The sequence below is a fragment of the Ixodes scapularis genome, unplaced genomic scaffold (genome assembly GCF_016920785.2).
Source record: "Ixodes scapularis isolate PalLabHiFi unplaced genomic scaffold, ASM1692078v2 ptg001583l_1__unscaffolded, whole genome shotgun sequence".
Lineage (NCBI taxonomy): Eukaryota > Metazoa > Arthropoda > Arachnida > Ixodida > Ixodidae > Ixodes > Ixodes scapularis.
The window spans coordinates 808,870-832,186 of NW_024610169.1; the positions used below are offsets into that span (position 1 = coordinate 808,870).

At 48.3% G+C, this 23,317-nt stretch overlaps 2 protein-coding genes across 2 annotated transcripts; one reads left to right on the forward strand and one right to left on the reverse strand.

Moving 5' to 3' along the window:
* The first annotated feature begins 215 nt into the window (after positions 1-215).
* On the forward strand, positions 216-5,161 carry LOC121834571. Its single transcript, XM_042288292.1, has 3 exons — positions 216-261; positions 529-617; positions 4,682-5,161. Exons 1-3 carry the CDS (start codon positions 216-218, stop codon positions 5,159-5,161), a joined length of 615 nt encoding a protein of 204 aa, XP_042144226.1.
* Positions 5,162-10,257: 5,096 nt separating this feature from the next.
* Positions 10,258-16,658, reverse strand: LOC115325031 (protein ALP1-like). Its single transcript, XM_040206513.2, has 4 exons — positions 16,593-16,658; positions 15,786-15,887; positions 12,782-12,911; positions 10,258-11,112 (listed from the first exon to the last, which is right to left on the reverse strand). The coding sequence occupies exons 1-4, from the start codon at positions 16,646-16,648 to the stop codon at positions 10,258-10,260; spliced, it is 1,143 nt and encodes a 380-aa protein (XP_040062447.2). The 5' UTR covers positions 16,649-16,658.
* Between the last annotated feature and the right edge of the window lie 6,659 nt (positions 16,659-23,317).

Here is a 23,317-nt window from a genome sequence, read left to right on the forward strand (position 1 = left end):
AAGTTACGGAAAAAAACAGGGTGGTCGTACATAGAGGGTCGCGAGTAAAGACTAACAGGTTTGGCATGCCTTGCAAAATTCAAATTACAAACATACATGCTTAAAATTGGGCACACAAACATAATTTTGCAAGATGCTTTATGTCCTTTTTTTTAGAGCTCAACTTGGAGGTGGTAAAATATTAAAAATGGAGCAAAAAAGGCAGCTTGCCCCACATGTCAGTACTTACAGCCGCAGCCTGTAGATTCAGCACTATTGGAGGTTAGCCTGGAGTGTACATTGGCAATGCTTCAATGTTGTAAAGGGACAATATTGTTGTTGCTGTATGACTGCTAGGCCGAGGAGTTTGCCTGTCATAATTGTAAAGGGATTATGACAAAACATTTTGGACAGTAGCGTGAGCATATATTGAGTTCAAACCTCATTTGTCACAGACATGTGTGTTGATTCATCTTGAGCATGTTGGGCAATCACACTGATGAAATATTTTGAATGCTTAATTTTTAAGCCAAGCCTTTTAATTTGCAGAGCTCCTCATGAGAGCTTTCGCTCCTATTCCTGACCCAGATGAGTGTCCTGAGGCGACGGACAAGGAGATCCCCGACACGGACACCAGTGTAAGTCACAAGATCTCTATTTTAATTTCTGTACTTGCCAACAGGCCAAGTGTGTGGTGTTCCAATACTTTCAGATCAAAAGTTCAGCATTTCTGACTGCCACCTACACAGGAGTGCAGATACAGTATGCACATGAGTGCCACTGGTATTCACTGTTTAAAAAAAAAACTCGCTGTTAGGAAAAAAGGACAGTTCAGCGAGTGCATGCTAGTTGCTCTGGGCAAGATTGTGTGTGCTAAATACAGAAAAATAGCAATACCTCTTGCCAAAAGGTCTATTTTATTTGGGGCAGGAATCAAATGCAGGAGGAGTGGGATTTGATGTTTTATGCATTCATTGCATTAATAATTAGTTTATTTTTTAGTCTTTCAGCGATGCATTCTTCATTCGCTAGTGCACCATTAATAATGTAGGACGTGTGAAGCAATGCAAAGGGATTAGGGAGCACAAAGGTCGCGAGCACCGGAGGCAGTCTCGCTCTTGCGCTCGATCGTGCTACACCGCCGACCTTCAACGCCACCTTTTTGTATTTCTTGTTTTGGGCACAAGTTCGCCTCTATTCAACATTTAGTTTGCTACTGCACTAACCATCTCTCTGCCTGTCATTCGTGACCATATGCTGCTTTGCTTGGAAGTGACATAAAGAGAATAAAATATTCCAGGACTGAGATAAAAGGGTATTAGACAGTCGAGCATGTCCGAAGTCCTTAGGTCTGCGACGCCTCACGCCCAGTCATGAACACGGACCCATACGAATGGACCAGTCATATAAAAATTGAGTGCACCCTGCCTGGATGGCATCAATGCAAACATGCTATGCAACACCCAACAGGAGGCTAGAGACGATCCTTGCCTGGCTGAATGAGATGTGGGCCACAGGAATACTCCCCGTTTAGTAGCTACAAAATGACATCTCAAAGGTGTCAGACTCGATCTGTCAGCTGAGAGGACCAAGTATGTAATCTTAAAAAAAAGGCAACCAGCACGAAATGCTTTCCATGACGAGCACGTCTCGACTACACCAGACAAAGCTGAGCCTTCAACCGATACTTGCGCATATGGAAGTGACCGAGCTACTACTCATCCAGGCACAGACACTGCCATGGCACTTAATAGACGTGACTATAGTACCTGGAGAGTGTTTCTGAGAAGCGTGTTTACTCTTCCCAATGTGGTCCGTCAATTTCAGCCTGATGACGTCATAGAAGTGTCATGCTGTTGCTCTCTCTGTTTCACAGTACAAAGAGGCTTCTACAGCAACAAGTTGGGATGCTGTGATGACAGAGGCGCTTACACTAACCTCGTCTCTTGTGCCAGAACACTTCTACAACAGACCGTCAGTATCGCAGTGTCTGACAGAATGACATACCAGCTCTTATGATGCGATTTATTCCCTCCAACCTTGGAACCACCTTCAATACGTGAGTTGTGTAGGACACTATACACAAACTCAACTCTCCTACGTCACGCCGCGGTGGTGGCGCGTCAGGCGCACTTTCGGTCTGGGGCGGTGGGCAGAAGTCGCCGTGCCAGACATGCATTCCTGTGATTTTTTGGAAGAAACCGGACAGAAAACCTGCCTTCTCCTCAAAATCCTGCGACGGGGGCTGTACCAAGAGAGTCTGGAAAGGTTTGAAGATTAGTTTTCATGTGTTTCTGCCCCCTCCGTTCATCTGAGAACGTGGATAGTAGCCGTGAAAAGGGCAAACCAGACGCTGTCGAACTACGATTGCTTGTGCGGGAAACACTTTGTGGTCGCCAGATGTATTTGTTTTGTTCTAACATGATTGAGAGAAAACCACCAAGTTGTCCGGACCACCCACGGGCTCAGTGCATCTTCAAAATCACACGGCCGCCTGATCGTTTGAACTTTCGTCTGCTCTTTCAAACTTGTCTGCTTTTTGTCGTCTGCTCATTCAAACAAAAGCGACCCGTAGACCAAACTTTGACCCGGTGATTGCAATAAGAAGTAATTGCAGGCCTCAAAAGACTTAAGTAGGCTCGGTGTAAACAGTAGATACAAGATGTTGATCATTGGTACCAGTGGCCATCACCGACTTGTTACGCTTGGTCTGTTCTTGCCTCCAATTTTCAGTATCGACGTCAATCATCGCCGCTACCTTCTACACTTTTGCAGCACGAGCGACGTCGCGACCGAAAATAGCTAGAAGAATCTCATCATGGTTTTGACGTCCATTCTGCGGCGTTCATGCGAATGAATCGCCGCACGTCAAACTATTTACGCAGAGTTTAGCGGCGCAATGAGCCTTCATAATTTCGCTCAGGCGATTAAAGTGGTAAGACATTGCTATGAGGACGTAGAATCGACAATTTTAACGCGAAAAAGAGTATACACACTCACGCAGACGCCGACAACGTGACATTCCAATGGTTTGTTGATGCGGGATGCAATGCTTCTTTCCCGCATTCCATCGCGCATGCGTTCGAACTGTTGTCTGCTCTTTCAAACTTGTCTGCTTTTTGTCGTCAGCTCGTTCAAACGACAGCGGCCCGTAAACCAAACGTTGACCCGGTAATTGCGATAAGAACTAAGTGCAGGCCTCAAAACACTTTTGAAGGTGGTTGGTTGGGGTAAGTAGGCTAAGTGTAAACAGTAGATACAAGAAGATGTTGATCATTGTTACCAGTGGCCATCACCGACTTGTAATGCCCGATTCTACTCGCAGTTTTCAGTATCGACGTCCACCATCTCAGCTATGGTCCACGCTTTTGCAGCCCGTGCGATGTCGCGACTGAAAATAGCGAGCACAATTTCATCGTGGGAGTCGGGTTTTAGCGCCCATTCTGCGGCGTCCACGTAAAATGAATCGCCGCACGTCACAGTATTCACGCAAAGTTTTGCTTCGTTAATTTTGCTGAAGCCGCTCAAGTAGTCAGACATTGTTAGGAGGACGTAGAATCAACAATTCCAGCGCGAAAAAGAGCACGGGGGCTCCCAGCGACGCCGACAACAACGCAATTCAATGGTTTGTTTATGGGCGACGGCGAGCTTCTTGCCCACCGTCCACCGTGCATGCACGGCGTCGGTGGCATCCGCTAGGGGCGCTCCGGTTTGTTTGTAAACATGAGCTGGTGTATAGGCACGAGTCGAGAATGCATTCTAGTCACTGTAGACCTGATGCAGACAACCCCTTCCCCTCTTTTAAAGAGCACGGGTCTGTTATACATGAAAAGGAGACAGAAATACTCTGAAAAACACACTAAAGCAGCAACAAAACTCTTTGTAAACCCCTAAAACTAACTCATATATAGAGATGCATCTGCCGGAATTGGTAGCTGGAGTCAAGCTTCTCCACTTCACATCAGAGCAAAACAGAAAAGCTTAACTGCGTTTCACTGGCACTCATCCATCAGTCGTCATTGCTCTGCACCGGTGTGCGAGGATAAATGGCTCATGTGTCGAAAAAATCTCGGTTGGCTTGATGGTCTCTTCATTTTTGCTCGCTTTTACAGGTCAGCCTTTGCCGGTTATGATTATAGTTGAACCCCCAAATTTAAAGGGCAGTGACAAGAAAGAAAACCTTCAGCAATATTCAAATAAATAAGGTAGTCATTGCCTCGCTTGCCATGTTACACCTAACTTGTTTTTTCTGGGCCTTCCTTTTCTTAATGCAAGCAGTGAAATGTTTCATAGATAATATTTTAGTCATTTTGATAGGTATGCTTTGTATCAAAGGTTTCCAGCCATGTTTTATTAAGCTATTCCTGCTCAATTTGTATGAAATGTAATTTATCTTAATTTGATTTGCAGTTAAATTTCCAATATTGTTTGCAGTAAAGAATTTGATACCCTCACACGTGTACAGAAAGCATATGAGGACGCTCAACTAATGAAAACCGAAATTTCAAGATATATTCTTGGAGTGGCTGTTTCAATCTAAGTTTCCGCACACCTTTACAGAAAGCATATGAGTACGATCAACTAATAAAAAGCAAAATTTCAATATATATTATTGGAGTGGATGTTTCAATGTATGTTTTAATGCAACTCTATTTTTGTTCCTGCCAATTGTGGTTGAGTAACAAGGCTGCACTCTTCCTAGGACTCATTGCAGGATGACCTGCAGCTGTCTCCAACCTGCCAGCTGCTCCTTCAGCTGGAGCAGAGCAACCAGGTGCCCACCTTATCTCAGCTGGTGCCACCGCAGTGCGCACCTTCAGGAGCCCACCCCACCCTGCTGTCGCCGCCAAGACCAGCCCTGGTTGAGCGGCAGCCACAAACCCCGCAGCCAGTCCCACTGCGCTCCAGGAAGAGAACGCACAAGGGCACCTCTCCGCAGGGCAGGGCTCAAGAGGATGCGGCTCTGGCTACAGTTATTGAAGAATCTGTGCGTCAGATGGGCAGGGTGTGCACAAGGCCTCACCTTGATATAAGCACACCCAATAGTGCATTTATGGCATTTATGATCAGCGAGGTTGAGAGCCTGCCACCTAGCTATCAAAGCCGTTTTAAACTTAACATGCACAAGATGGCATATGAGCTAAAGATGGAAGCCCTTAGCGATAAAGAAAATCAGGAATAAGCCTTGATATCACAAAACATGATGTTGATACTGCTGGCTTGTTATCAGGTGCAGCTACTACTGGGAGTGGGCTTGGGAGGGCCCACTCAACAGAGCAGCAGTTGACGCTGAGAGTAGGAAGCGGTCACCCCTGCTGCTGGCATGCTGTTCCTCCCCCCCCCCCCCCCCCCCCCTTTGACTTGGTTGCTTAGCTTGCTGAACCCGTGTTGGTCCTGACGAGGCTTGCCGTTTGCTCGAGTTTGAGATTATAACATATTTTTAAAAAAGGCAGTGGAGCGAAGTATGTTGAAAATGGAGGCCTAGCTTGTTGAAATGGTCTACTTTGGTCGGCAAGCTAGGCTTCGAACTCCTTGCTCCTGGAAAAATTTGTTATAAAGTCAGGTTCGAGCTAACAGCAAGGCTTATCGGAACCGACAAGGGCTCAGCAAACTAGGCAACTGTGTCTGGGGAATACGGAAGCAGCATGCCGGCAGAAGGGGCGGCTGCTTTCTACTTTCAGCGGCAAGTGCCACTCTGCTGAGTGGGTCATCCCAAGCCCCTCCCCCAAAAGCACCTACAACTGACAAAGGCCCGTTCACACATTTGCGTTTGACTACGACCGACTGAGACGAGACCGGTTTTTAAGCTTCTTGCTGCGACGACTTCCGACAGGCTCTGCAGCAGTGCATCCGCTTGTAAGCCGTCGCGCAAGAGGCTTAAAAACCGATCTTGGCTCAGCCCGTCGTAGTCGGTTGCAATTGTGCGAACGGGCCTTTACAAGTCAGCAACATCAATACCAAGTACTTCCTGCCTTTGTGCACACACTGAAACCAAAAAAAAAAAAAAGATAATAGTGAGATATTGTGTACCTTGAATGTTGTATAGCCCAAAATGCATAGATGTTTTATTTTACTCATTGTTTATTTTATTTCTTGATTATAATGTTGCATTGATGCATTATTTTGTTATGCATTCTGTTTTGACCTGTGCAATTAGCAAAAAATTCATTTTTAATTTTTTTTATTGCATGTCATGATAGGAATATATTGGTATGCCCACCTGTGATGCATTATTATCTTCTTTACTTGTGCATAAAATATATTGATGTGTTATTTTGCTGGTTGTTTAGTTTATGTCATGGTTTTAGTGTATTTATTGCAGATGAAATAATATAAGGTATTGACTATTTCTACGTCCATCGCCAACATATCTAAAAAATTATTTTGACATCCCCCGTCAATGCAGCTGTTGCAGGGATAGTAGGGTGGTAGCCATTTTGTTTGGTTTAGTTTCCGACTGGAGGTGTGAGTGTCGACGGTCCCATGTCGCTGTGTCGCATGCCGGAGAAGTTTTGGTCCTACATGGCGCTGGAAAGGTCTTGCATAGTGTGTGTGTGCTCGACTGGCACGACATTTGACCCTTTCAGGCATGACACGTCTGGTGGCAATGTTCTCAACTCTTGCATGTCATTTCGGCACGTGTCTCACCTAAAGTTTTGAATGCCCAACAAAAACGAGCTAGATATTCTTTCATATTGGCTGCACATAGCAAAAGTAAGTGCGTGAACTACATAACAAATGTAAAGTACAAAGCACTGAGAGTTTTGAACAATTTTTGTGCCTCTAGGCTTCCACACCGTGCGAGCGCATCTTCAAATCGTCGCAAAGTCTCGCTTTGCATCTGGGTTTGCTGTTTAACCTAGATTTTATTTTTGGTTTGTGTATAACTTGCATAATGAATGTAGGTTGCTTACGAAATGATAGTGATGTTCAATAAAGTGTTGCAATTGCAAACATTGCCTCCTTGACATTGACTGGTGCAAACAAACAACCGAGGTTCCAACACACCGATTAAAAAATTACCATATAGCAATCTGCATTGTGGTTGTACGAGAGACATGCATCTTCCTACAGCAAGTGTCATGCAATTGACTGCAAATTTTGTGACACGAGAATCAAATCCAAAACATCACAGAACGCGAGAGCATTCTGTAATGTTTTCCACAACCAAGCAAATATCACGTGCTGGCTGATACTTGAGTTGTATTTTGAGTTTCTTTGCATTCCCCATAACTTAAAACGTCATAAAAGCAGCAGTGGACATTTGTGGCCAGAAAGGTGTGTTGAACTGCAACGTCTATTGCAAGCAAGGTGACATTTTCCCCGGCTACTTTCGATTTGAAGTCCCAAGTTGGAGACGTCAAAATAATGAATTAGTGCTACGACTTATGACATTTGTTTACTTCAAGTCGTGCGATTTAGTGATGTCTCGTTAATGCACACCTTCATTCCCAAAGCAAAATGTCCATAGTGTGAGTTATTCATAATAATGAGACAAAAATGCATGTATTTACCCAGTTTGTCTCCCAAAGTGTTCTCATAATAAAGGGGTCTGTGTTAAGAGATGACACATACATTGCTAATTGAGAAACCTGGGATATTCCTCAAATAAAAACAGTTTGAACAAGTCAGTTATTCGTTTTCTTAAATTTTTATTTGCATACGTGGAAAAAGGTAACACCACACCAACATAGAAAAATATCAGTTCTCTGACCAAGCCTCCTGATCAAAACGCAGTTGCCAAGACAGTCCATCAAGCATCGTCGGATGTAACTGACTGCAGATAGAGCAGAAAACACGCACCCTTGCACAGCGGCCTGCCACCCATAAAACGTTGCAGTTTGTAGTGGTAAACCATGCCTGTAATGATGCAAGAGTAACAATGCCTGCCGCAGGCAGGCATTGTTACTTCTGCATCATCCGAGTTCACGGCTTAGGGTAGGTTTGTGGTAAACTTCAAACGAAGATTGCATGAAAATATTTCAATGAGGAGCAGTTGTGAGATAAGGTTTGACATCTAATCAACCATTGACTGAAAATCTTCGTAATTAACCAGAGTTACCCTTAAATTTAAGTGTAAACTGAACAAAACATTCCGTGATCCTTCACCGATCCAGACTGCTCAATTCAAGAGGCTATCAAAAATGGACACACTGCAATTGTAGAATGGATTCCAAGTCACAGGAAGGAAATCACAATTTAATTCATTTGGAGAGAAAGCAGAAGAACAATTAGTTTCTTGCTTGACAAGTGCCTGCCTCCCAAAGTAAAGAGAAAAAAAAAGTTTTGTTTTGTTATGTTTACACAATTAAAAAAATTGCATTACAGGCAAGAGGAGAGAAAGCATCCAACAAATTTGAAATGGGGAAATATAACCAACATACATTTTTTTTAGTGTCACTAAGATTTTCTTAGGGTCCCTGCACGAGACCATGATGAAAGAATATTCCTGGCTTGAAATCTTGTTGGAATCCATGTTCACTTTCGTCTGCTTTTGTTTTATGCCTTTTTATGTGCAAAGGCACTGTTTTCCAGAACGCTAGTTCTTTGCGTCACAATTGACTGTGCCAGCCGCACAAGTCGCCGGTGCTCAATTTTTATACATACCGGTCTTCACTCAAACCTAAGACAAGCCTCAAGACTGGTTTTGCTCACTGAAATGGCTTCTGCAGTCACAGTCAAGCCCACTAAGGCAGCTCAGAAAAAAAAAAAAAGTTAGTCTGGGATTTAGGATGACGTTAGCAAAGAATCGCTTACATTAAAAATGAATAGGGAAAATGGTACAATGTGCAATACCGCAGACGGCTTATTAACATTAGACTTCATAGTTTTTTTTTTTAAAGGGCAACTCCGCTCGATTTCAAATACTTTGACATGATGAGTGATTTCGCATTAAAAAGCCCTAGTAAAAAACACTACATCATTTGCTTTGCGAAAAATGGAATATATATTTTTAAGTCCTATTTTAAACACGAGCAAAAATTGAAACTGAAACTTTGGCTCCGTTTGGCAACATTGGCCTCGGGCCGCCAAGAACATGGCTATCACATGGTACAACATGTCACGTGATCCTCTACACGACAACGGGCAGGATTGGAATCGGGGCGGGCGTGTGCCAGGCGCAAGTGTCGTCTGCACCACAATCTTCACCAAGTTTTGGTGTCTACAGCATTCAGTGACGTCTGCCCAACTACGGCATAAGTCTGCACACGTAGTGGCTGTAGTGTGGACTAAATTGCGAGAGACAATAATCACAAACAGGGAGACGACGAGGGCGGTTGCGACGCGGGAGATGGCGGTAACGGCGAGGCGACAAGACGGCTCCCAAGAAACGTGTTGCGCAGGCGCATTACGCCAATCATGCGGACACCGCTTAGCGCTAAGAAGAAACGTTGCTGACATTACACATTACGCTTGCCCGGAGAAGTAAAAACTGGGGGCAATGGTGATGACGTTTAGCTCAAAGTTGGCTACGCCCACGCTGTAGCCTTGACTGCGCTGTTGGTTGCGCCTCAATTCGCCCGCTCGAGTCAGCCAATTTCGGCAACTTGGCGAGTTGCAAAGTTTGCCGCACCCTTTAAAGAACATTTAGAGAACTACGTTGTAATATTTGACGTGTGGTCTTCCTAGGTGATACTGAAGAGGACTGCATTGGTTTTTCAAAAACAAGTATGAAGCGGAGTGGCCCTTTAATATGCCGCTAGGATTTCCAACTATAATGGCATCAAGTGCAAGAACCCTATATGTATTCAATTTACAATGTTTAAAAGATGGGGGAATGTTATCGATAGAGTGAAAGGGGCTGTGCAGCAATTTTTGGAATTCGGTCAAATAATTGTGGTAGTTGTTCCCTGTCCTGTGTGGAGCAAAGGAGCTGAAAACCAATTTTGCTTCTGCATGTAAGTTTGTTTAAAATAAAAATAAAAAAGTGACATAGAACTGAATATAGTGCCGTTTTTTTAATGATATGAGGATTTGTAGACATTTACTCATGTTGAAACGACAATATTTATGAAAGATAGCATTAGATATTGAGCACATAGTAGCACACCTTGCCAAGTTATTACAATGCACCGAGGTTGGTGTCATGCCATAGCTCCCATGGCCGCCACTTCCAGCTGTAAATAGCAAAACGTTCCTTGTTTTTTTATTTGCTAATACACAATGGAATTGCGATATTTCACAAGAATGAGGTGGTTTCTCTATAGCTCGTGGTAAGGTGATGTCAAAATTAAAAACTGCAAATTCTTTCGAACCTAAAATTGTTGCATTGTCCCTTTAAGCATTGGGTGCTGAGCCCCTGAACACTACATTGTACTGCCAAGGCACTTCACCAGTGAGAGAGCAGAAGTACCTGCTGAAGGCGTCCCTCACCGCCTTAGCCCTGTCGCCAGGCACAGTCGAGCTGATGCAACCTACATCTGACAGGGCAGTGCCATCATTTACATCAGCTCTCCAGCCTCCGCTCACCACGCCACCCAAAGGGTTCTCGTGGTCAGCGTAGTTTTGAGGGCAGTAGCGGCAATGTCCCTGCTCACTCTCATCACACACCCTCAAGTAGTTGTGCAAGTCGACGCATGCCCAGACAACGGCCTCCAGGGTTTCCTCAGAAGCCTGGATTGGTTGTCTGAAAATGCGCCACCTCGCCACCAAGATGCCAAAGGCATTCTCAATGATCCTCCTTGCCCTGGAGAGTCTGTAGTTAAACACTCGAGAGAGTAACTGCAGTTCTCTCCTGGGAAAAGGGCGCATGAGGTTAGGGAGCAGGGGGAACGCCTCATCGCCCACGAATACAAAAGGCAGCTTGGTTTCTGTTTGGGGTAGGAGCCCAGCTGGCGGGAGACCAAGTTCCCCCGACAGCATAGACCGCCCCATTTCAGACTCTCTGAACACTCCCCCGTCACTAAACCGCCCCGGCTGCCCAACATCTACGAGAGTGAACTTGTAAGTGGCATCGCAGCTGGCCATGAGTACAGTGCTGTGGAACCCCTTGTAGTTGAAGGTGTCGGAGCCCGCACCGGACGGGGCCTGGATGGCCACGTGCTTGCCATCCAGGGCTCCGACACAGTTTGGGAAGTTCCACAGCCTGCCAAACTCTGCTGCGATCCGCTCCCACTGGGCAGTGTCGGGGGCCTAGAACAACAGTTGACCAAGTCTTAGCCAGAATCACACAAACACCACCAAGACATACCAAACACCTCAAATCCAGAAGTGTCATATGTTACACCATTTACAGTTTCTTTTTGTAAAAAGGCATAAGTGCCATGAATACTAAGATGTTTTTTCAAGTGATCCTAGCACAGCACTCATAGTCCGTGTTCCCAAATTGACTTAATCTCACTGTAGGGTAAAGGTTCTGTACCTGGTGTTTGAAAACCTAAACGCGTCCAGCGTTTCTTTATCTGTCTTGTCCGGTGACATGATCTGCTGCAGTAACTCGGATCCATTCGAGTTGGATTTGGGAAACAGCCGTAATGTTGCATTGGTCGCAATTATTTGCAGTTGAGAGTTTACAGGGAGTGTACGCTTTACACAGAGAACGTCAAATCCGAAGTATTCATAAACAGCACAAGCCACGGCATTAATTTCTGGTAAAGAGATGCAGTCATAACTGTCTTTCACTTTACCTTCCTTATTTTATTCACTTCACTTCATCACTGTGGTTGCACAAGAGGTTGTTGTCTGTGTTTGTTGCATCTTCAAGAGTTTTGTGAAGCATTAAGATCACAGCCATGAGATATTGGCTTAAGATAGGGCTTTTGCTGCACAGGGAATTGAAGTTTCTGTATAAATGGTTAATTAGCAAAACCTAGCCTGTGTCTTTGATTTACTTCTTTAACTCCTAAGTTGACCAGGCACTAGAAGCTACCTGCTCAATCGACTAGTCGTGTGTCTACCTTTTGTCACATGATCATGCTCCCTTCTGTGGCCACGAGCAGAAATAGCGGTCAGAAGACGAAAGGGTGGCGGTTGATTTTTCTGGCAAGCATGTAGCTCCCACCATACTGCCAGCTTAGGGGTGGAGGAAGTGTAGTGCAGCACATAACTTGTACGATGGAGCATAAACACCATTGTGCTTCTGTCACTAATGGAGGCTTTTTGTGGGTTCGCTCCTTGTCATCAAAAGTGCCAGTGGTCAGCATTTCTGGGAAACAGAAATAGGGCAGTAATGGCAGCTCGTACTTGGCTACAACTTTGCCCTGCGAGCAGAGAATGCCGCGGGAAGGCTAGAAAAAGAGGCAAGCTGAATTCAAGGAAGTGCACAACGAAGTACAAGTGGCTACAAAATGCAGAACCAGGATCGCTCAAATAACCAGACGAACTATATTAGAACGCTCAGCACTGCTGGCGATGCAATGCGCAGCACACTCCAGACACTTACAAATTTCAGGCAGCATGTTGCAACTATTGCAAGAAATGCAGACACATTGTCAAGGCATGCATCAAGAAGCGGAAGGATACGAAACATTCGCACATAAATCACAGCATCTATCTATAACAGCACCAGGTGCAGACAAGTGTGCCACAATTGTCATGCACCCTCCCTCACTGGCTACGTCAACACTGTATGAGCTGAACACCGTGCAAATACTACCAATGTGCTGAACTTCACAGCGGACGTATCAGTTGACAACAGGTGCTTGAATTTCAAGGTTGACTTCGGAGCAGCCTGCACACTCATCAGCAAAGTGCGGTTATGTTCTACATGGATGAACAGCCCGCCTCGGCTGGAAACTGAACTGAATGAGCCGACGCTGTGTGACGTTAGGTCCGGACATAACAGCAACACTGACATACTCACCGGGCGGTACAATGGGTCCAGTACATGGTGCAGTGCCCAGCACGTCTCCCGTAGGATGTTGCTTGCTGTCGATCGTCCGATCCTGTAGCACATGGATGCCAGCTGCTGAGAAGACCCATGAGCCAGGCACCTAAAATGTTAAAGTTGTGGGTCACAATGATACATGGGCTATTAGACAAGCAACAGAAATAGTCAATGCTTGGAGCAACAGAGAACAAAAAGAGTGATATAAAAGATGAGTGGGGCTCAAAATAATGTAAATGAGATGTTTGTATGTAGACAGTTAAAGGATGTTCTACCTTTGAAATCTGATGACAGTGGGTTACAATCAGGGTTCCATGCTTTCAGTAAATACCAATAAAACCTAGAAAAATAAACCCAAGTCAGTTTTGTCAAAATCTGGGAAAACTGAAAAACTGATTTCGAGCTGTCCTTGAATTACAAGAGCCCAAGCTTCACGGGAACAAACTTATTACGTACAGCTTTATTTTGTGCTGATCCAGAAGAGGGCTATTAGTAAAGTGCCTGCTTCTTTCTCAGGAACCACAGACCTTATTCCATTTCCTTCAATTTTGGTCCTTGGAAGTTTTCAAGTATTCGGGTTGCGTGCATATTTATTCAACATTGTCGTTGAAAAACAACCAATCCGTGGGGACAATAAACCCCAAAAATACACCCCCAATTTGAAAAACAAGAACTCTGAAAACATGGAACCTTTTTTATATTGCAAATAAATTAAGCCAGTGTAGTATAAATGCTAGCCGTAACATACACCGTGCAGTGGTGACACGAGCAAACACCAATGCGATGCTCATTCAAATTGAAACGGGTAGGCGTGGGGATTTAGGCCAGGCTCCCTGGATCCCGCAGCATGGACCTTTTGCTCTACCTGCTTGGAGTCATGGTGCATTAACACATTCGGCCACTGATCCCCCACACCAGGAGTCTCCTCACGGAAAAGTGTCAAGATGGCCTTGCACGCCAAGCGCTGATTGGAACGATTAGTGGGTTGCCAAGAGCTAGCAGCCATTGTCTTATTGCACTCATCGAACCCACTCGAATGTGACAGCAAAATGCCAGACGCTTGCGTTCCACCTTTTAAAGCGCTCGACGAGTGCAGTGGAGACAAAGGCTGCCCTTGTCTCCACTGCACTAGTCGAACCCTTTCGAATGCAAGAGCCAAACAACAGACGCCTGCGTTCCACGTTTTCACGCGTTCGACACTGCAGCGGATACAAAGGCCGCCTTTATCTGCACTGCACTCGTGTGTTCGAATGCGAAAGCCAAACACCAGACGCCGGCGTTCGAACGTGTTTGATGAGTGCAGTGCAGACAACGGTTGCTAGCTTTCAGTCTACCCACTAATCGTTTCAATGAGAGCTCTGCGTTTTGAAGTCCCTGCACGCCCTCGTCTCCTCCTTTCCCTCACTTCCTTGGCACACTGTCTTTTCTCTCTTTGTCAGGCATTTTGCATGGCATTAGTCACTTAAAAAAAAAAAGTCTCGGGGTTTTACGTGTCACACCAACGACGGGCACCTGGCACGCCCCAGCAGAGCACTGAGGATTAATTTGGACCACCTGGGGATCTTTTGACGTTCAACCGAAAGCTCAATTACACGGCACCCTCTCCGCAATAAGCCTCTGTCAGATTAAGGGCACCTCAACTAAGATACGAACCCGTCACCTGAGTATCCATAGCCGGTGCTTTGCCTCGGAGTCAGCGAGGTAGCGATTAGTCACTTCAGTACACAGACCGTGGATAACTGAATGTCATGAAGGCATACACAGAGCGCTTATACATGCCTTGCGCCTGACGTCACGCCGCGATGCCCCGCCCTCATCGCAATTGCTCCGTACCACCGGGGGACCGGAGAACCTACAAAGCGTAGTCGACGGCGTGTTTCGCCCGACCGTGACGTGTTTACGCAGTTTGAGAGCATAGAGTTTTTTTTTGTGTGTGTGTGTGCGTTTGTTGTTTTTCGCACAATTTATAAACAAAAAGTTTTAATCTATTTTTACCAGCGCCTACGGGCTAAATATGCCATCGCCGGAGGAGCGGATGTTGCTGCTCTGCGGAGATTACTTCGACGAGCTCGTTGGGCCTACGAGAGCGAGATAAGCGAAGAAGGTGGAACTTTGCGAAGGCGAGGATCCCTACGAACTTCACATCGGCGTGGACACGACATTCGACACCGCCTTTTTCCCTAACGTAACTCGCTGAGCCTCGAGCACTGCGACTCGAGGCTTAGCAATCTCCTTCGTCCGTGTAACCGAGCTTCAAACTCGGCGCCCAGTCAGGATTCGTGTCATCGAACAACTTAGAAGGAGGTCCTGTAAAACAAAGAAAAAGCGCCATTCGCTGACGCACTCACGTTCGCGAAACTCGGCGCAGCAGACAATGCTGCGCCGAGTTTTACATTCTTGCGACAGCAACCGGGTGAACGCGTCCTGAAAACGGAGAACGACAAGAAGCATTTCTTATCTGTAACAAAGTGCTCGCTGCACACCTGTGTGTTCCCGTTTGTGACCAAGTCGGCCCTGTTAATCTTCGCAAACCACATGCTCCTTCGCTTCTATGACAGTTCCTGTGTCCGCCGACACTGAGCGAAGATCATCTTCGATAGTTTGAAAAATCTCGCATCCCTGACGGTGTTACGATCACGACGCTTGTTGCTCTTAGTCCTGTTTGCACAATTAATAACCACATGCAACCATTCTACGTAGCAAAACCTTCGCTCAGCGAGGCAAACTGACGGCAACTGCAGGGAACTTCCTATGCAGCGATGACGATTTGGTACAGCATAATGGCGACGTCCCTCCAGCATGCAATTTTAATGACGTAAGTGCAAGGCATGTATATGCACTGGAATGCTGCGAGAGATATAGGATGTATAATAGCTGCTTTACTTTGGCTAAATAAATAGGACTGCCTCGGAATTCCCATACATGTACACTTTTTTAAGTTGGCTTATGGCAAGGTTATTTGAGAGGTTCTTCAACTTACCGGATTGTGAACGACAAACGTTCTGCAGGGTTTATGGGCTCCCTGAAGAAAGTCGCCTTTTTCTGCAGAAGAGGCCCCACCAAGGAGAGCAGGTGGTCAAATCTGTAGACAAAGTGGTTATTAATGTTTGTACTCAAAAGCAATTTGTTCAATACTGTGGGAAGCTACTCTTAAGAAGTGAGCCACTGAAATTAACAATTGCAGGAACAGCCTGTAAAACACTATTTTGTAATTTGGTCTTGTCCTCTCGGTACAATGAAATCAAAGCAGACAAACTTGTGCACTTTAGAATTTGTCGAACACAGCTGACAGGAGTCTACTGAAAGTGACCAAAAATGACCTGCCAATGTTGTTTTTTTCTCAATCTTTTCTTCAAAAGTGATCGAAGAAAAACTGGTTACATGAACGTAACCCAGCCATAGTGAAGTAATTGCACATGGTCGAAAAAGGTAAAACTCGGGAGTTTTACGAACCAAATCAACGAATTAGATTACATGTTTGGATACATGGTTTTGCGCAAAAAAAAAGACGGACGCAAGAGAGAGAAACAAACACGAGCGCACGTTCACCAACTCGCCCAACGACAAACTATTTTACAGTAGATTACATGGCACGCCCCAGTCATGAAACAATTTCGAGCACTTTCTTTCTCGATTACACAGCAGGCACCGCGGGCGGAATTCGAACCCGCCAACTGGCGAATCATAAGCAAAGTGCGGCCCTTTGCCTCAGAGCCACCGAGACGATCAAACATCCAAACGTATCTTTTTTGTGACTGTTTATGTTCAAGGAGAGTTAAGTACCCACCTTTGCGGCGTCATGCGGAAGTATCGGAAGAAGTCGCTTCCGTCGTCGAGGCGCATGTCCCGGACAAGCTGGTGAAATTCACCGTGCGTTGCCCGGGACCGGAGCAGAAAGCGAATCCACTCGCGTGGCTCCCTCCGTCGGGAACGCAGGCGCATCGCTGCGGACGCTCGTGCCACAAGTAGCCAGTCCACGTCGTTCCCTGACTCCGCTACATATGCATCAACACACTGCAGGAACAGTGTCCGCAGCACATCACTGCTGCCGGAATCGGGCCAGTCCGGCGGGATCGGGGCCAGGGGTGAGCTACTCGCCGGAGCAGCAATGTTGGGACGAGAAGCGAGCACCGTAGCATCATCCAGTGTTGCCTGACTATGTCGATTGCTAGTGGCTGAAGCCGAGCCCTTTTAGCGTTCTGCTATTGGTTGTCGACGCGACTACGTACGACGCGACTACGTACGACGTGAACAAAATGTTTAGCTGGTCGTAGCAAAACGCAGTGGTTGCTATAGCAACCGTTGTCCTAAGAGGTTGTAAGAGGTTTCAAGAAGTTTTAGTGCACTCGGTCGAAGTCGGTCGCAAGAGTGTGAACGGGCCTTAACTCTAAACAGGTGTAGCTTAGGAAGATCCGGCTGTCATTCCGCGCACCAGCTGTGTACATAATGTTATTCAAAGTGTACCGCCGTCTTCTGTGGTAGCTTTCTTGAAGCAAGTTGAGCACCTGGAAGGTGCCGAACTTGATCTGTGAGTCGACGTGTTTGAGTAATTAGACCTGGGCGCGTAGTAGCTTTCAAGACACAAGTATCTAAATCTCTGTATCGAGGTACATTTGAAAAGTGCGTTTGTATCTCACTAGTGTAATACATTTATGATCATGTATCGAGAGTATCGCAATATCTGCCGGGCTTGGTAGTTCGTTGCATTTGTTTTCGCAAATTTTTAGCTGCTGCGTTGTCAGGAAAATACAAAAAAAAAGACAAAACACCCGCTGTGTTTTCTTTTTTTTACGTTCTTCTAGCCCCGTTTTGTGTCATAGAATCTCGTTAAAGCCATTCGCTTAGTGCGAGGGGTCCCAAAGTTTATAATATAAACCCAGCGTGTAACATCCTCAGTGAGGGCCTTGTTGCCTGGTTAATCACAAAAGAATTTTAAAAAAGTTTTAAAAAAAGGGGGCTAACAACGCTACTTGGATATCGCGTCATATTACCGCGCGCAGGGGTCACGGACTTCTAGAACTTTCTCGTTTATTCTTGCTCCGGACATAACTTCTATCTTTTATCCCCGCTTATGTTGTTCTAGAAAGTGCGTGTTCATTCTCGCCCCGAGCGCGCTACGCTCGAACCTTCTTCGCCGAATCTTCGAGATAGTGACTTACTCTAGATAAGACGCCGCTCGCGACCTTGTCGAGTCGGTGTCGCCCCAGCGCTCGATTCTGCTGACACGCCGACTTCGACGCCCGCGACGCTCTGCCGTTTTCTTCTGTTTCCTTCTTTGTTTTTGGCACAAATTCGCCACATTAAACGTTTATTTATTTCTGTTTATTTCTTGTTTATTGGTCACCACCCGTGACATTTTGGTGGAGGTGCGGGGTACCGCATGTCCGTACAGCGCAGCCCTCCGAGTTCCCGCAGTACAAGTCCGAATCCAAGCTTTCGAGGACCCAACGAAGACCAGATCGAGACTCGATCAAGTCGCCGCACCCAAGGGCTAAACCCGGAATACGGACTTCTACCACCCAGGACCAGGCAGCCGACGATGGCCAACCAGTCGCAGACCCCCGCCGCTCCTGCCGTCGTCTACCTACCCGTCGCTCCTCGGACACCGGCTCCGTTCCACGGCGAACTCCACGAAGAATTTGAAGATTGGATCGACCAATTCGAACGCGTCGCCCGCCACAATAGCTGGACCAACGAGCAACGGCTGCAAAACGTGTATTTCTCGCTCGAGGGGACTGCCAGAAGCTGGTACGAAAATCACGAGTCTTCATTGACATCCTGGGACATTTTCAAGAGCCAGCTGAAGGCGACATTTGTCAACCAGCACCGCCGAGAGAGAGCCGAAGACTTACTTCGTACCAGGACTCAAGGCCCCAACGAGAGCATCACCGGCTTCGTGGAGGATGTTCTCCGCCTAAGCGCCCGCGCCAATCGTCAGGCTACCGAGGGGAAGAAGCAGCACCACCTGATGAGGGGTGTGAAAAGCGAGCATTTCGGCGGTCTCATCCGGAATCCCCCAACAACAGTCGACGAGTTCATCACGGAGGCGACAAATATGGAACGGGCCTTGCTAGCCCGCGCCAGACACTACCAACGACACCCTGGCGTAACTACTCTAGCGACATCTGGATCCGACCTGGGAACCACCCTCCCCGGCATCCGTGACCTTATCCATGAAGCCGTCCAGGAGGAATTGAAGAAGTTGCTACCTGCTGCCACAAACCTGGCTACGCCCTCAGTCGCCGAGATTGTCCGGGAAGAACTTCAGCAGACGCTGCAGCCAGAAGTTCTCGCCAGCTCCGCTCCTGAACCACCGAAGCTGAGCTACGCCGCAGCTACCCGACGACCACTTCCCCCTGCTCACCCGTATACGGCGCCACCTCGACGTGAACCTCTAGCGCCGCAGTATTCACGACGCCATGAAGATCGGGCGTACGTCCGCCCAGAACAAGCTGCTCCACGAAAGACCGACGTGTGGAGGACGGCCGATCGACGCCCGTTGTGCTACCACTGCGGGGAGGCCGACCATATCTACCGTCGTTGTCCCTACCGGCAAATGGGCCTGCGTGGGTTCCACCCGAACGACCCACGCCCGAGGTACGGCGAACGCCCTCGCGACATCGAGGAGTACCTCCGACGTTCGCCCTCCCCAGTGTCGTCTCTCCGCCGTGAAGCCCGCTCCCCATCGCCACGACGTTCAGCCTCCCCAGCGCCACGATCCCGCCGAGAGAGCCTGTCTCCCCTGCGTCGTCGGAAAAACTGAGTGCGGCAACGCCTGGAGGTGACGTTGCCGAAAACGACGGAAGTAAACAGCCTCCAAGAACGCCGGAGCGCTCCCACTCTCTCGACGCCCCGCATTGCACTAACGCGCCTGCAACGGTGTCCAACAACCTAAACGTTGTTATCGATGGCCAAAACGCATCGGCACTCGTTGACACCGGGGCAGACTACTCAGTATTGAGTGGGAGGCTCTCTCGCCACCTTCGAAAAGTCACGACGCCGTGGGATGGACCGCAGATACGAACCGCCGGAGGACACCTCATCACGCCTGTCGGAAGGTGCACCACTCGCGTCGAAATTCACGGCGAGACGTGTCCTGTGAAATTCGTCATTCTACAAGACTGTTCCAGAGACGTCATTCTCGGCATGGACTTTTTGTGTGAATACGGCGCCGTCATCGACCTTGGAGAAAACAGATTGACGCTGCGGACACCTGTTCCGCCTTCAGAGAAACTCCAAACTGCGTCAGCCGCCGTCCGAGTCGCTGCCGACCACGTGAATCTGCCGCCGCGATCAAGTGTTGTCGTACCCGTCGTGACCGATGCAGCTACCCGTAGCGAAGTTCTTCTGGAAGGTAACCTCCAGTTGCTCCTGGGAAGAGGAATAGGCGTCGCACGAGGAGTAGCTGAACTTCAGGATGGCCGCACTGTGGTCCTCGTGACGAACTTCCGGAATGAAACACAACACCTCACAAAAGGTGCAGCCGTTGGCCACGTTGAGGATCTCCAAAACTCCGCCGAAATCGCCGCCATTACTGATGAATCCTCGCCACCTCAGCAAGACGGTACGTCGCCAGCGCAACTCGACATCGACCCTAAGCTTCCAGACCCGAAACGACGGCAGCTGGTTAACCTCCTCGCCGAATACCGTGACTGCTTTGCGACGTCGTCGAAGGTACGCCAAACAGCCGTTGCGAAGCACCGCATCATTACCGAGGACGACGCGCGCCCTGTGCATCGATCACCGTACAGAGTCTCCGTTAAAGAAAGGGAGGTGATCCAGGAGCAAGTTCAAGAGATGCTGAACGACGACATAATCCAGCCATCAAGCAGTCCGTGGGCCTCTCCAGTCGTACTGGTTAAGAAGAAGGACGGGACGCTTCCGTTCTGCGTGGACTACCGGCAGCTGAACGCGGTGACGAAGAAAGACGTCTACCCACTCCCCCGAATCGACGACACGTTAGACCGGCTGCGCCACTCTCGATACTTCTCATCGATGGACCTGAAGAGCGGCTACTGGCAGATCGAAGTCGACGAACGGGACCGAGAGAAGACAGCTTTCGTCACGCCGGATGGGCTGTACGAGTTCAAGGTAATGCCCTTGGGACTATGTACGGCGCCAGCAACGTTCCAGCGTGTTATGGACACCGTACTGGCAGGACTGAAGTGGCAGAGCTGTCTGGTCTACCTCGATGACGTCGTGGTGTTTTCCAGCAACTTCGACGAGCACTTGCGACGACTCCGAGCTGTTCTTCAAGCCATACGGACCGCTGGACTCACCCTCAAGCCGTCAAAGTGTCGGTTCGCCTATGACGAACTGAAGTTTCTAGGTCACGTGGTTAGCAACGAAGGCGTGCGCCCAGACCCTGAGAAGACTCGCGCCGTCGCGTCATTTCCAGCGCCGACAGACAAAAAGGCCGTGCGAAGATTCCTTGGACTTTGCGCCTACTATCGTCGCTTCGTTCGGGATTTCGCACGGATTTCCGCACCGCTCACAAACCTCACGAAGGACGCCGAGAGGTTCGAATGGGCCGAGGAACAGCAGCAGGCATTCGACGAGCTGAAGCGACGACTCCAGACGCCTCCGGTTCTTGGGCATTTCGATCAGGATGCGGACACCGAGATTCACACTGACGCAAGTAACGCAGGACTTGGCGCGGTACTAGTTCAAGCACAAGAAGGCACCGAACGAGTCATCGCCTAAGCAAGTCGGACGCTGTCCAAGGCAGAGAGAAATTAGTCCATGACTGAGAAAGAATGCCTTGCGGTCGTCTGGGCAATCACGAAGTTTCGTCCGTACTTGTACGGAAGCCCGTTCCGCGTAGTTACGGACCACCACTCGCTCTGCTGGCTTGCGAACGTCAAGGACCCGTCAGGACGCCTCGCTCGACGGAGCCTCCGGCTACAAGAGTTCAACATGACTGTGGTTTACAAGTCAGGACGCAAGCACAACGACGCTGACTGCCTGTCCAGGGCCCCTGTCGAAACACCTTTCGGCAGCAGCGACGGCGATGATAACGAGTGCTTTCTAGGGGCAGTGAACACCGATGACATGGCACGACGTCAACGAAACGATCCGGAGCTGCGAGCCTTAATCGAGCACCTGGAAGGGCGCGGCGGTACCGTACCCCGTGTTTTGTCACGAGCCGTGCCGACCTTCGCCATTCGACAAGGTGTACTCTACAAAGAGAACTTCGGGGACAACAACTCGTCGTGGCTGCTGGTAATCCCGACCGACCTTCGAGGGGAGATCTTTCAAGCATGTCACGACGACCCGACGTCCGGACACCTTGGATACAGCCGGACACTGGCCCGTATTCGTGAAAAGTATTACTGGCCCAAGCTCTCCAAGACCGTACACCTGTACACACGATCATGCCACGAGTGCCAACGACGCAAGAAACCTCCGACGAGGCCGGCCGGACTCCTGCAGCTTATTTCTCCTCCAACTGCACCCTTCCAGGAGATCGGAATGGATCTACTTGGTCCTTTTCCGCCTTCGACGTCGGGCAACCGCTGGATCATCGTCGCAACAGATTATCTCAGGCGGTACGCCGAAACGAAAGCTCTTCCTTCGGGGACTGCTGTGGAAGTTGCCAAGTTTTTCATTGAGTCCATCGTCCTCCGGCACGGCGCTCCAGAAGTTCTGATCACAGATCGCGGATCATCGCTCATGGCACAACTGACCCAAGAAATCCTCCGACTCAGTCACACCAGCCATCGCCGTACAACTGCGTACCACCCGCAGACCAACCGGCTGACGGAGCTACTCAACAAGACAATCGCCGATATGATCTCTATGTACGTCGACGTAGAGCACAAGACGTGGGACGAGGTGCTGCCCTACGTCACGTTCGCCTACAATACGGCGGTTCAAGAGACCACTGGATTTACCCCTTTCCAGCTGGTACATGGTCGGAAGGTAACGACCATGCTGGACGCAATGCTGCCCCATGAGCCATCTGACAATGAGAGCGACGACGCCCAGGCGGTTGCTCAACGCGCCGAAGAAGTCCGCCAGCTCGCCCGACTTATGATTCAAGACCAGCAACGCGTCGACGCCGGCCGCTACAACCTTCGTCGCAGGGACGTCCACTTCCAGCCCGGAGATAGGGTGTGGGTATGGACGCCCATCCGTCGCCGCGGCTTCAGTGAGAAATTGCTGAAACGATACTTTGGACCCTACAAAGTGCTTCGTCGACTCGGGGATCTGAACTACGAGGTGATGCCCGACGGAACACGAACATCATCACGCCGCCCACCACGACCTGAAGTCGTCCACGTCGTGCGCCTGAAGCCGTACTACGCTCGATGGGACTGTGGATCTTTTGTGTTTCAAATGACTCTTTAGTTTGCCGTTCTTTTTATGTGCTTTGTTTTGTTTTGTGTTGCATCGGGGCGATGCACTTTTATAGGGGGGAGTAATGCCTCGCGCAGGGGTCACGGACTTCTAGAACTTTCTCGTTTATTCTTGCTCCGGACATAACTTCTATCGTTTATCCCCGCTTATGTT